Source organism: Phragmites australis, chromosome 24 (genome assembly GCF_958298935.1).
Source record: "Phragmites australis chromosome 24, lpPhrAust1.1, whole genome shotgun sequence".
Lineage (NCBI taxonomy): Eukaryota > Viridiplantae > Streptophyta > Magnoliopsida > Poales > Poaceae > Phragmites > Phragmites australis.
The window spans coordinates 14,557,385-14,569,698 of record NC_084944.1 but is presented as its reverse complement, the minus strand read 5'-3'; the positions used below and the strand labels follow the sequence as shown (position 1 = coordinate 14,569,698).

General features: G+C 46.1%; 1 protein-coding gene across 1 annotated transcript; it reads left to right on the top strand.

Annotated features, from left to right (window-relative positions):
- Positions 1-8,680: 8,680 nt before the first annotated feature.
- On the top strand, positions 8,681-11,473 carry LOC133907676 (formate--tetrahydrofolate ligase-like). The gene is made up of 2 exons (XM_062349745.1): positions 8,681-9,715; positions 10,630-11,473. The coding sequence occupies exons 1-2, from the start codon at positions 9,623-9,625 to the stop codon at positions 10,918-10,920; spliced, it is 384 nt and encodes a 127-aa protein (XP_062205729.1). The 5' UTR covers positions 8,681-9,622; the 3' UTR covers positions 10,921-11,473.
- The last annotated feature ends 841 nt before the right edge of the window (positions 11,474-12,314 follow it).

The following is a 12,314-nucleotide window of genomic DNA, read 5'->3' as shown; positions in this document are numbered from 1 at the left end:
ATTTAGGTGTTAGTATGGTAGAATCGTCTCACGTAGAGCATTTGAATGATAACATATAAGCCTTTATGTTCCACTATATTATTTTGGCAAATTTGGGAATTTAGACGATATACGCGACCGTATTTGCGAAATTAGACAACATGTTGGCGTATTTGTAAATCTAGCACTCGTATTCGGTAACTCAAAATCCGAAATTTGGATTTCGGTAACTAAAATTCCGAAAACAACCCGGGCCCACTGTATTCGGCAACTGTGTGCCGTATTCGGCACCTCAGTTGCCGAATACACCCGGCCACCCATCGCATCAATAAAAGTTTGCCGAAATCAGTGCATTGTCACATCACATCGTGTCGATGCTTTCGGTGTGTGCGTGCCAGTGGGGGTTGATGCTGCTTTTGCGCTTAATAAAATGCCCTGGCTCGCAGAAGAGAGAAGGAAGAAGGGAGAAGAGAGCAGCAGAGAAGAGAAGGGAGAAGAGAAGAGAGCAGCAGAGAAGAGAAGGGAGAAGAGAAGAGAGCAGCAGTGGAGAGAAGAGAGCAGCAGCGGAGCAACGCTAGAAGAAGCAGCTGGAGCAGAGGGGGCAGCCAGAGAGGATCAACGCGAGCAGCAGCCGCGCTCAATTTCCTTAAGGTAAGTTCTTAGATTACGTAGTTAATTAGTAATTGTAATTAGATTTTTCTTAGTCCGTTCAGAAGTATATTAGTCATTTCGTCAGTATATTGTTAAATTCATTCAAGTACATTTGATTAATTATATTATTTTGATAAATTAGAGTATTTAAATTATTTATTTAGTTAGATTATATGAATTTTATTAGTAAGTGTGATTAGATTCTTTACTTAATATAGTAACATGAATTTACGTGATTTAATCTAGGTAATTAGTTTTATTAAAGTAATATAATTAATCAATTAACTTGATTAATTAGTTTAATCACTTAGGTTTGGTACAACCGTAGAAGATAGTGTCCAGTAGCAACAAAGATGCATATTAGTTGTATATTGCACTATTTAATTAGTATTATTTTTGTACTTATTATTTATTACATGTATATTTATTTAGGAGATACGGTATGATTTTCCATATTTATTATGGAGAACATCCCATAGTTTTGCACGGGAGATTCGTAACAATTCAGAACTGCCAGCACATAGAGAGTTCGGTTGAGGTACCTATTAATCTAGATGGTCTGAAATCACATGTTATGCGCCTTTTGCGTGTGAACCAGCAGTCCCATACTGTTGTCCTAGAGGGTGTACGGCCGCGGCTTATTCCAAATAGCTCGGTCGTTGTCCATACGTTGTTCGAGATGAGTAGGAACAACGCATAGGTTTTGTACTCACGCAAGGCATTAGAGGAGAACTTTGATATGGCGGTGTATGTAAACATAGTGTCACAACTGGTGCAAGGTGATGCAGTGACCACTGTGGAAGGCTCAGGGCAGCAGGTGATGCATGAAGAGGATGGAGGGCATGTCGGGGAGGGCAGTTCCAGTAGAGAGGGAGCTAGAGTGGACCCTTGTGAGGTCGATGCAGAATGCATGGATAATGAAGCCGGTGGTAGCGGGGATGAAGAAGCTGCTGACAATGATGACCCGGTCCCGACGATCCAGTACTTTCGTGGAACTGGGCTCCTGGATTGTGTCGTCGTTGAGTATAACACCTTATCTAACTAGGGATACCAGAATAGCGACATTCAGGTCGGGCAACAGTTTCGTAACAGAGGGGAGGTCATCCACTTTATTAGCAACTATGCTGTAATAACAAGAAGGGACCACAAGTGCGCCCGGTCTAACCCTACGGAGTATGAGGTAAGGTGTACCAAGCACCCGAATTGCCCTTACTTCGTACGAGCACATCAGCCAAAATATGAGAACTATTTTGTGATCAGTAGACACACCCCACATACATGCAGCGAAGATGCTATTAGGAATGTGAGCCACGTCGTTGATGCGAGGTTCGTAGCCCAACTCCTCATCACGCTTATTGGCACGGAAATTTGTTTGTCGCCAAAATCGATTATGGGGGAGGTGCACACTAAGACTGGCATGCTTATCAATTACCACACCGCGTGGCGAGCGAAGCAGAAGGCGTTGAAGATGCTGTTTGGAAGCTTCGAAGAGTCATACAACAATGCTCCGAGGCTGCTGCAGAAGATTGCCATGACAAATCCAGGGACTCAGTGGGCCATGGCGGATGAGCCGATTAGGCTAGATGATGGGTCATATAGCACCACTGACCGATATCTCATTAGGTTATTCTGGTCCTTTGGACAATGCATCGAAGCATTCAGGCATTGCAGGCCGGTTGTATGCGTGGATGCCACATTTCTGAGCGGCAAGTTCCATGGTACCCTTATGACAGCAATGGCGGCGGATGCAAATAATCAGATCATTCCTCTCGCCTTTGCAATGGTTGAGAGTGAAAACAATGATAGTTGGCTGTGGTTTCTCACCTTGGTGAGGATACGTGTCGTGGGAAATAGGGAACGACTTTGCGTCATCTCAGACCGCAACAAGGGCCTTCTGCATGCGTTGGACGTGCTGCATGATAGCACAAACTGCTCCATTGCATGGCCTGATGTGGAGAGAAGATGGTGCATGCGACACTTGGGCGCGAACCTGTACACAAGGTACCACAGCAAGTCGCTTGTAAAGAGATTCAAATGGCTATGTCTTCAGAACCAGCAGGCGAAGTTCAACGAGATATGGAGAGAGTTAAATGAGACCACTCGCAAGATGATGGCAGACCAGCAAGCAGGGGAGGATCAACTGCGGGCGCAAATGGTTGGGGGCCAAACTATCATTAGTCGTTCACGTGGTACATTTAGCCAGTGGATAGCAGGGAAGCCGCGGAGTGTTGGGCCCTTATCCATGACACTCATGGTGCCAGGTTAGCGCATAGAATTGTAATGATCATATTGTACCGATTCTTATGCAAATAGCCATTCTAAAATTACTGTATCCTATGTTAGGTACACCATCATGAAAACGAACATAGCGGAGGTGTTTAACAATGTCCTAAAGGGAGTACGGGACCTCCCATTGTGTGCCATTATTGAGCTCACATTCTACAGAACGGCGGACTACTTTCGAGACCGTGGTAATGCTGCTATGAAGTGCAGCACACGGTTTGCACCTAAGGTGGAGCAAATCATATCAAGAAGGAGGAACAAGGCACACTTTCATCGGTCGAGGATCTACGACCTGGCCAACAATGACTTTGAGGTCATATGCCACCGTAGGTATGCTTCAGGGTATAGCGCCGGGGACACCGTGCAGCAATGTCAACTTGGGCCTAACGAGGTGAAGTGCACATGCAATAAGCCAAAACTGCACCATATCCCGTGCTCGCATGTCTTAGCCGCTTGCAGGGACATAGGTGGCAATGATGGATCACAGTACGTATCACCGTACTTCACGATCGATGCATTGAGGAGCACATGGCTTCCAAAGATGCGGTCCTTTAACATCGGAACCAACTACAAATCGATCGAGGGGCCTAAGTGGGTACCTTATCCACGAGCACGACGCACAGATCCTGGAAAGCCTAGGTCTACGAGGCTGCAAGGTGACATGGATGAAGCAGATGCTGTTGATGGCCTACGCAGGTGCAAACTTTGCAAACAACCTGGCCATGACAGGAGGACTTGCCCGACCCGTCAGTAAACTATCAGCCCACTATCGAACTGAACTGTCTTAGAGACTTTGCATTTTATTTTGTTCTTAGAAGCTATCCGCAGAAATGGTTTGTATTGTAAAATGTTATTCACCTGTTAGTTGTACTACTTATTTTGCATTATGTGGTTTGCACTGTACCCCTTTAGACAAGAAGTGACCACACGGCTCTGCTTGAACTATGAAATGACAACACCTCTAGCAACAACCATTGTATTGTAAATATAATTTTATTTATTTATTTCCTGTTTCTTAAATATTCATGGATCTGTGTTTTGATGCAGAGACAGAGCGTTATAGTCAGTGAGCAATAAATCTATGGCGGGATCCTCTAGTACAGGCTTTCCATGGACACCGTCAACGATCGCTATAGCACTTAATGCCTCCTTACAGGTTGTGCGTGAAGGAAATGATGATCCCTTAAAGGAGAACAACATAATCCAAGCCGTGGCAAAATTGCATGCAAGACCCATATGTTCTAGGTTAACCGTGCCGCTCCAATGTGTAACTACCGAGGACCTTAGGGCCCTCTTGTATCATCGACGTCAAATGTATCTGAGGGTCCGCGAATTGGCTGACCATCCTTCTGTGATAGGTTTCTCTAGGAAGCACAGAACGATAGTAATGTCGCCGGACCAGTATGCATCCCATATTCAGGTATGTCATATAAACATTTGGTCACCCTACTTATCTTATTTCCATTGATTCGAATGGTCCTCTTCTGCGTCAGGCTTTCTCGGAAGATGAACAGTTGATCAACAAAGAAATCTCACACTTCTTGGCGATGTATATGCTCTTCGGCGGGGGTGTGATGCCTGGTTCGCGTAGAAGACGACGACAGTCAGCGAACCAAAGGGGTACAGAGGCGACCTCTAAGAATCATCCAGATAATGACGAGGACGAAGACGATGACGATTTCATGCCCCCCCCCATGCCTAGACGTTCCAACAGAAATACAGGAGAAGGTTCTAGGAACACTGCTAGAGGACGTTCACGCACAACATCGAGATGCCATACAACCGATAGGGAAATAGGACGTGGTACCACCTCAGAGAAACCACAAGATGATGACGACGACGACGATTTCATGCCACAACGACCCCGCCCTCCGAGGCTTCCATCTCCGGAGGACACCAATGACCCTGAAAATGATGATAGATTTGCTCGTACTCATTTTTACAACTTCCCAGAACCACCTCGGAGACGACAACCATCTTACCCGGATAGCTTTGACCATCACACCTGGTATTCTTACGCTAATTTTGCGTCGCCACTTTCCTTCCCCCTAAGCATCTATTGTAACCCTGTATATTATATTCCCTTAAGGCATATTATTATGTTCTTTAGGCGTATCGTACATGCTAATGTTTGTTGTTGTCCACTCTTCATGTGTAACCTCTGTACCGGGTTCCATACTACTTATGCTTTACAACTACTATTGTTTTCTCTGTACTGAGAATTTCTTACATTAACAATACAGTGAAAAATACATAATAGGAATGACCTCGACATTAAAATCAATAATACATGTGTCATGACAAATTGCACTGGCTACTCAACGGCGACGATGCCTCACACAATCCCCAGGAGTGTAAGCGTCTGGCGGGTGTGTGGCTCTCATCCCAGCAGCTTGTGCAGGCCCCTGCCTTGCGTGCCCTTGGTCGTCTTCATCATCATCTGCCTGCCCTGTGGGAACCCCACCGAATGTGTATCCCGCCCCGCTAACTCGGCCCTGCATGTACCATGCCGAAGGATCCTCGTGCGGAAGTGTGGACGGCCCTAGAACGTGCTCGGATGGAGTCCAGTGTGCCGAAGGCTCGCTATGCTGGTACCAATGTGACCTTCCAGGTTCATCACCATCTTGGGAGAACTGTCCGCCGAGTAGATCAGTGAAGGTGGCGGATGCTTGCATTGCAGCATCCCAGTCAAAAGCATTAGTGTCGCTCCAGCAAGGGGTCTGCTGCGTGCAGTCAACGACGTCCTCCTGATGAGTAGATGCAGCGACCGGAGGTGTCATCGTAGCCGGAGGTGCTAGTGAACCCAGTGTAAACTGTTCAGGCGTAGGAGGCTGCGTGCACTCCTCGGCCTCATCACCGGAACATGACACATGACGCGCCGAAGCTGAAGATCTATGTTGTGAATGTGACCGGACAGGTTCATCACGGGCACTGGATGAGCGCCTGCTGTGGGAGGCACGGGACGGGTCCATGGCAGGTTGGTCGTACCCCCTCCATTGCGGGGCACACCCACCTAGACCACATATAGCGTTTAGGAGGCGGGATCCTCTAGTCCTCATGTACTCTCGGAGAGGGTTACGATCCCTCTGCGATGATGACCCGGTTGGTTCCCCACAGGCTTGATCCGCTTGCGTATGCATCACATACGCCTCTTCAGTCTGTATAAGATGACAGACATGTCAGTAATACATAGATTTTCCAAATAAAATCATTATAAGTAACGTATCACTTACCACGACATGAAGTAGGCGAGCACGATCCTCGGGGAAGGGTCTGGGGCCCGGCTGTACAGGTCCGCTTAGTAAAGTGGCACGCGTGCGGGGACGGTACCAAGCAAGGTAGTCCCAGTACGTGGCCTCGTCGTATTGTCCAGCGGTAACGATGACATCAACCGCAGCTGACTCCGTCCACCTCCGTATGTACTCAGCATTCTTGGATGCCCAGTCTTGCGTGCTGCCGCCCCACTTTGAGCTCCTCCTGTACGTGACATAAACAGTTATAATTTGTTAACATGGATAACCAATTTACTAAGGCAACATACAATAACACACTTACTCGTGCGCCCGTCCGGCGTCTCGTGGTGCTGGAACTGGCACCACCTGTCGGTACCCGAACTGCCTCTGTACATGTTCTGGAGAATATACTTCCACGCAGTTCATGTACAACAAGAAGCATGTGGTCAACCATAAGTCTGCGTCACGGCTACAAGAGGATGCCAGGAGTCCACCATCGGCAATTTCTTTTACTCGTGCCATACGCCATGGATCCCAATCCACTAGATCAGCGCTGAGGACGTCCAGGTCACTTATCACCCTGGAGTAGTTACCATGATCTTGCTGCTGACTCCATCTTAGTCTGGCATGAATCCACCGATACCCCATCGTTGGCCTTATGTCATCTGCAATACCATCAGAGATGTGGACTAGGTAGTAGCACATGAGCACCCAAGGTCTGGAAACTGGGAGGTACTCCCAACTCCATAGCTGTAAGAGATGTAAACACCCTGTAATAGTTACCTTCCTCTTTGTTCGCTGGGTTGCATCACACAATCCTCTATAGGTTGCAGCCAACACTGCTGATCCCCAACTGTAAGATGTAGGCTTATAAGGATGTGACGCGCGGTGAGCTGCTAACCATACAATATGTGGGACGACATAATCGCCTGCCGTGTTGCAGAACATGATGCCTCCGAGCAGGACGTATAAGTACACCTCATAGTATTGCATAAGTGTAGTCTCATCTGCATCCAGTGGGCATGGACCGAACTGTATGAGCCCATGAACCCAGGACATGGAGAGGCCAGCATCTTTCCCGTCGTATTGCACACCAAACCTATAAGATGCAGATGGTCAATGACGCTTTAATAACACTGTAATATTTGAAGTGCATTACATAACAAATACTTACCTATCCGCAACATAATCCTTCCACTGCTCCCTTGCAGGTCGCGAAACTATTAACGGGGCACCCCTGATTGGCAGCCCGGTCAGCATGGCCACGTCCCTCAGTGTTACTGCCATCTCACCAAAAGGAAAGTGGAAAGTATGCGTCTCCGGACGCCAACGGTCGACGAGACCTGTGAGCAGTGCCTCATCAATTGCCGGCAGAGGTGTCCTACCACCGCCCTCCATGGGAGCTCCTGCCATCATGAGAGCGAAAGGTAGTAGTCCCGCCCGTGCGAGTGGCTCGTGAAATCGAGGGTCCAACTCCTTAATCTTGTGCACACTCCGAGCTCGCAACGGACCCAACTGCAGGAGTTATTCAATACATGTACAACGTCAGTTCAAATTTATCGTAGCAATGAAATAGCACATATAAATGTGGTACCTGCTATCTCGTGAATAGCAGAAGCAGCTCGGGAAGACCACTATGAGCCATGATAATGATTTAAGGCTTCATGGTTCAACAAATAGGTGAACAACAGATTAATATAATTAAATAAATGTAATTGAACGGATTAAACAATCTACTTCCGAAAGAACTAATCTACTTTGAAACGGACTAACCAAATAAGCTAATTACTCTAAATACTATTACTAACCTAAGTATTAAATAGGTAATCTAATAACTAACCGGTACGAAAGTGAGTGCTCTCGAAGTATTAAACTGCCGCTGCTGCTGCTCGCGTTGCTCCTCTTCTGCTGCTTTCTATACTCGAGCTGCTGGTCCTCTGCCGCACCTTGCATTCCTCCTCTGCTGCTCCCTTCTCTGCTCTGCTGCTACTCTCTTCTCCTCTAGCGACCTCCATTTATTGATCTCTCCGCGGGCCGTGCCAAAACATGCATGCATCAATAATTCACCGGCCAAACGTATCACGGGATGGAAAAAAGAATAACGTGATGTGAAAATGATTGATGTGACGCGGCAAAAAGGAGGATGCGATGGGTGGCCGGGTGTATTCGGCAACTGAGGTGCCGAATACGGAGTGCCGTATTCGGCACCTCAGTTGCCGAATACAGTGGGCCCGGGTTGTTTTCGGAATTTTAGTTACCGAAATCCAAATTTCGGATTTTGAGTTACCGAATACGAGTGCTAGATTTACAAATACGTCAACATGTTGTCTAATTTCGCAAATACGATCGCATATATGTCTAAATTCCCAAATTTACCTATTATTTTCTAGCTAGCCTTTTATATAAAGCAAAGTATATAAGTTGAATACTAAAGCACATGCGAGCCTGCCTCAAATGGAGGTTCGGCTGTAAACAGACTTTGGACGTGACACACACATATATATATATGAGAGAGAGAGAGAGAGAGAGAGAGAGAGAGAGACCGTTGGTCTACACCCCGCCCTCGCCTCCCAAAGAGGCCCAGCTCTCTCTAGAGCATTCCGCATTGCGAGATATCTTCTCCTTCCCCATCCTCCTCCTCTTCCGCTGCCCGTGCCAGTCCGCCGATGACCGCACGGGCTACGCCGCGGCTGCTCCCGCCCCGGTCCCCGGCGCGTACGCCTGCAAGGCCGCCGCTACGATCTCCTCCCTTCCCCACCGCCCGCCATCCCTCCTCGCCACCGGCAGCCGCCGCTGCCGCCAATTCGCCTTCCCGCCGCGAGGAGGATACCTTATAAGGTGAGTTAGACTGCTACCCACTGATATCTCAGCCCCGGAACTCTGATGCGGTGGATTAGATGGTCGTGCCACCCACGCGTAGACGCCGGCAGTCCAGGAGAGAATGCAGACTATTGGCGACGAGGGTGTAACGACGGCAATGGAATCCGGTTTCTGGCTTAGATTTGATTTGCGCTGTCCAATTGAGCTTGATCCAGTGATCCTGTGCTGGGAAGCAGTTGCATTCGGCCTTTATGTTTTTTCGTTCAAGCGGAATGGGAACTGAAATTCGATCTCCACGATTTGAAATGGGGCCACATCAAACCTTGCTCTGGCGCTGCATGAGGACGACGCTGCTATTCCCAAGTCCATCTCCCTCTTTGCCTCCCGCCTCTCCAACCACAGGTACGCCCGGGCCGATCAGCTGCCACGGGCTTATATAACTTTCCACTCCATCTTCCGTCTCCATCTCTGCACTGTAGGTTTGGGGATGAGGAGCTCCGGGTGCTGGAGGCCGCGCTCTCCGCCGGGTTGACGTCCCTCGCACTGCTCGAGACACGCTGGCAGCCCGGAGTCTGCTGCGAGCGCGCGCGGCGGAGGATACGTCGTGGTGACTGCTTAAGGGGCAGCAAGACGGGTACTATGTCGTGGTGGGCGGCATGCCGGCATCACGCCGACGCCACTCGGGGAGGGCAAGTCGACCACCACCGTCGGCCTGTGCCAGGCTCTGGGGGCGTTCCTTGATAAAACAGGTGAGGATTTTAGTGCAACTCTATTTGTCCGATAGTTCCTTTATCGATGAGAGTTTCTTGATTGGAGCAATCTGTGAGTGCTGATTTGTTTGTCGGAGTGCTCCTGTCGGTTGATGAATTCGACTTTAATGTGCCATGGTAGAAACTTGCAAGCTGTTTGGAACTATAGATCTTGTAAGAAATTGAAACTGTTTGATGCAATCTTGGGCTGTACTGTAGAATGCAACCATGTTGCTGCCACTTGGGTAGTGAATAATGATGCATTTACATTGGTTATACTAGCTGCCTTTTTCTTTATGGCAATCGGTATTTATCATTTAGTTAGATTGATATGGTTGCAATGGTGGGGTTTTGTTGAGCAATCTTTGTTGAAAAACATGAAACAGTCAGTCAATCTTGATCCAAGTAGGATTTAGATATTCTGTGTGATTTATCTAGGAAAAAATATAGTAAGTTACATAAGGATCGGTACAAGTGCTTCAGGTGAAAAGATCTGTCAAATATGTTGTTTCACTTTCAAGTGCTCTGTAGGACTGCAATTTTTCAGATTGTTGAGCTACATCTTTATGTACATGTATTTGCACACCATGACTCATATCCACTAATTCTCTTTCGGAACCTATTCTATGCGCTAAGTTCCTTCCAGCTATCTACACCTTTAAAAATCATTTTCACACTGTGTTGTCCATCATTTGTATAAGCATATACTCGTACATTGGCCCGCTTATCTGTTTTGTGTAAACCTTGGGTCCATTATTTACTTTTTGTGCAGTTGATAGTCTGCAACTTTCTTATGTTGCCATAATATTTTAAGTATCGAAGACAACCATATGTTGTGATAAAACAACTTCAAACTATCCATTCCAGAGCATGCAGAAATCGTTTCATGTATTGATGTATTACTGTTGTTATAGGTTATCACTGGCCTCCGTCACCCATTGCAACGGCCTACCTTTGGAATCAAGGGAGGTGCAGCTGGAGGTGGCTACAGCCAAGTTATACCCATGGATGAGTTCAATCTTCATCTGACTGGCGATATCCATGCAATTACAGCTGCAAACAATCTTCTGGCTGCTGCTATTGATACAAGGATCTTCCATGAAAATTCTCAGTCAGACAAAGCACTGTTCAACAGGTTGTGTCCACCAAACAAAGAAGGCAAGAGGCGCTTTGCTGATGTAATGCTCACTCGCTCAGATGTCTGATGAAGCTTGGCATTTCAAAGACAGACCCTAATGAGCTTACACCAGATGAATTTAGACGTTTTGCAAGGCTCGAAATTGACCCTGAGTTCATTACATGGTCATTGCATAGCATAACTTTATCGGAAATTGTCGACGATTATCGACCACTCGATTGGCATGCTAATAAGATTGCTTTAAAGTTGGTTGGAAAGGGCGGCTTTGTTGTTACAGAGTCAGGTTTTGGTGCTGATATTGGAACTGAGAAGTTCATGGATATATAGTGTAGGTATAGTGGATTGGTGCCACAATCTGCTATTATTGTGGCCACAATTAGAGCTCTTAAAATGCATTGAGGGGGCCCAGAGGTTGTGGCTGGAAAACCTCTAGATCATGCATATGTGAGTGAAAATGTGGCCCTTGTTGAAGCTGGATTTGTCAATCTTGCTAAACATATATCAAACACTAGGAGTATTTTGTAGTATAGTTAACAGTTGCTGTCCATAGCTCCAGCTATTAAGAATAACTTTCAGGTGATGATCCACTATATATTTTGATTGAATATTGTTTGTTGCTCCATGCTCGTTGAAGAAAAAGTAGTTTACAGAAATTTTGTAGTAATGATGTGCACAAAAATGTCCATTCTCACAGGTTCATATTTTGGGTTGTCGCTCCCACTCCTAATATAATCAACTATTGCTTGCACCTGCTATTGATTTTGTAAAAGGGGAAAACTGAGTTTACTGATATTCCTGGTGCTTTTGCATTTGGAAAGCATGCTGCTACAGTTGCTTTATTTGTTTGTCATTCATATTCCTGTGTGAACAACACTTCAGATGCTTGCTCCAACTGAAATTCATGTGAAGACAGTTTTATAAGAACTGAGAAATGTCGATTCATTTGACTAAAATGTTTGTTCTCGAAGGTTTATGGAATACCGAATAGTTCAAACTGTCGAAAAGGGGAATACCGCAGTTGTTTGTATCCACTTATATTGCTGTGTTTAAAACATTTTCCATTTATGTTCTCCAGAAAAAGAATTTCTAGGAACATTATCAGTCATCACTCATAATGATAAATCTCCAAGCTGGAAAATTAATGTTGTTATGTTCTGATTATATCCACACCACAAATTCCAACTGGCTTTGTCTCTTTATGTTCCCTGTTAAATTGGATTTTTTTTTTTTTGGGTACGAAAAGAGCACGCTTTTGACACAACTGTTAGTGATTGACTGACTGTAGTACAATTATGCATATGTTCATTTGGTTTTTCACACTCAGAATAACAACGCAATGTTTCAATACAGAATTTAATGGAACTCTTTTCTGATTTTTGCTTTTCAGCTGGAAGCAGTAGATAGTTAGGAAAAGGGCTAAAGATGACCCAATTATTGCATCTAAAAAGCAATACAATCGAA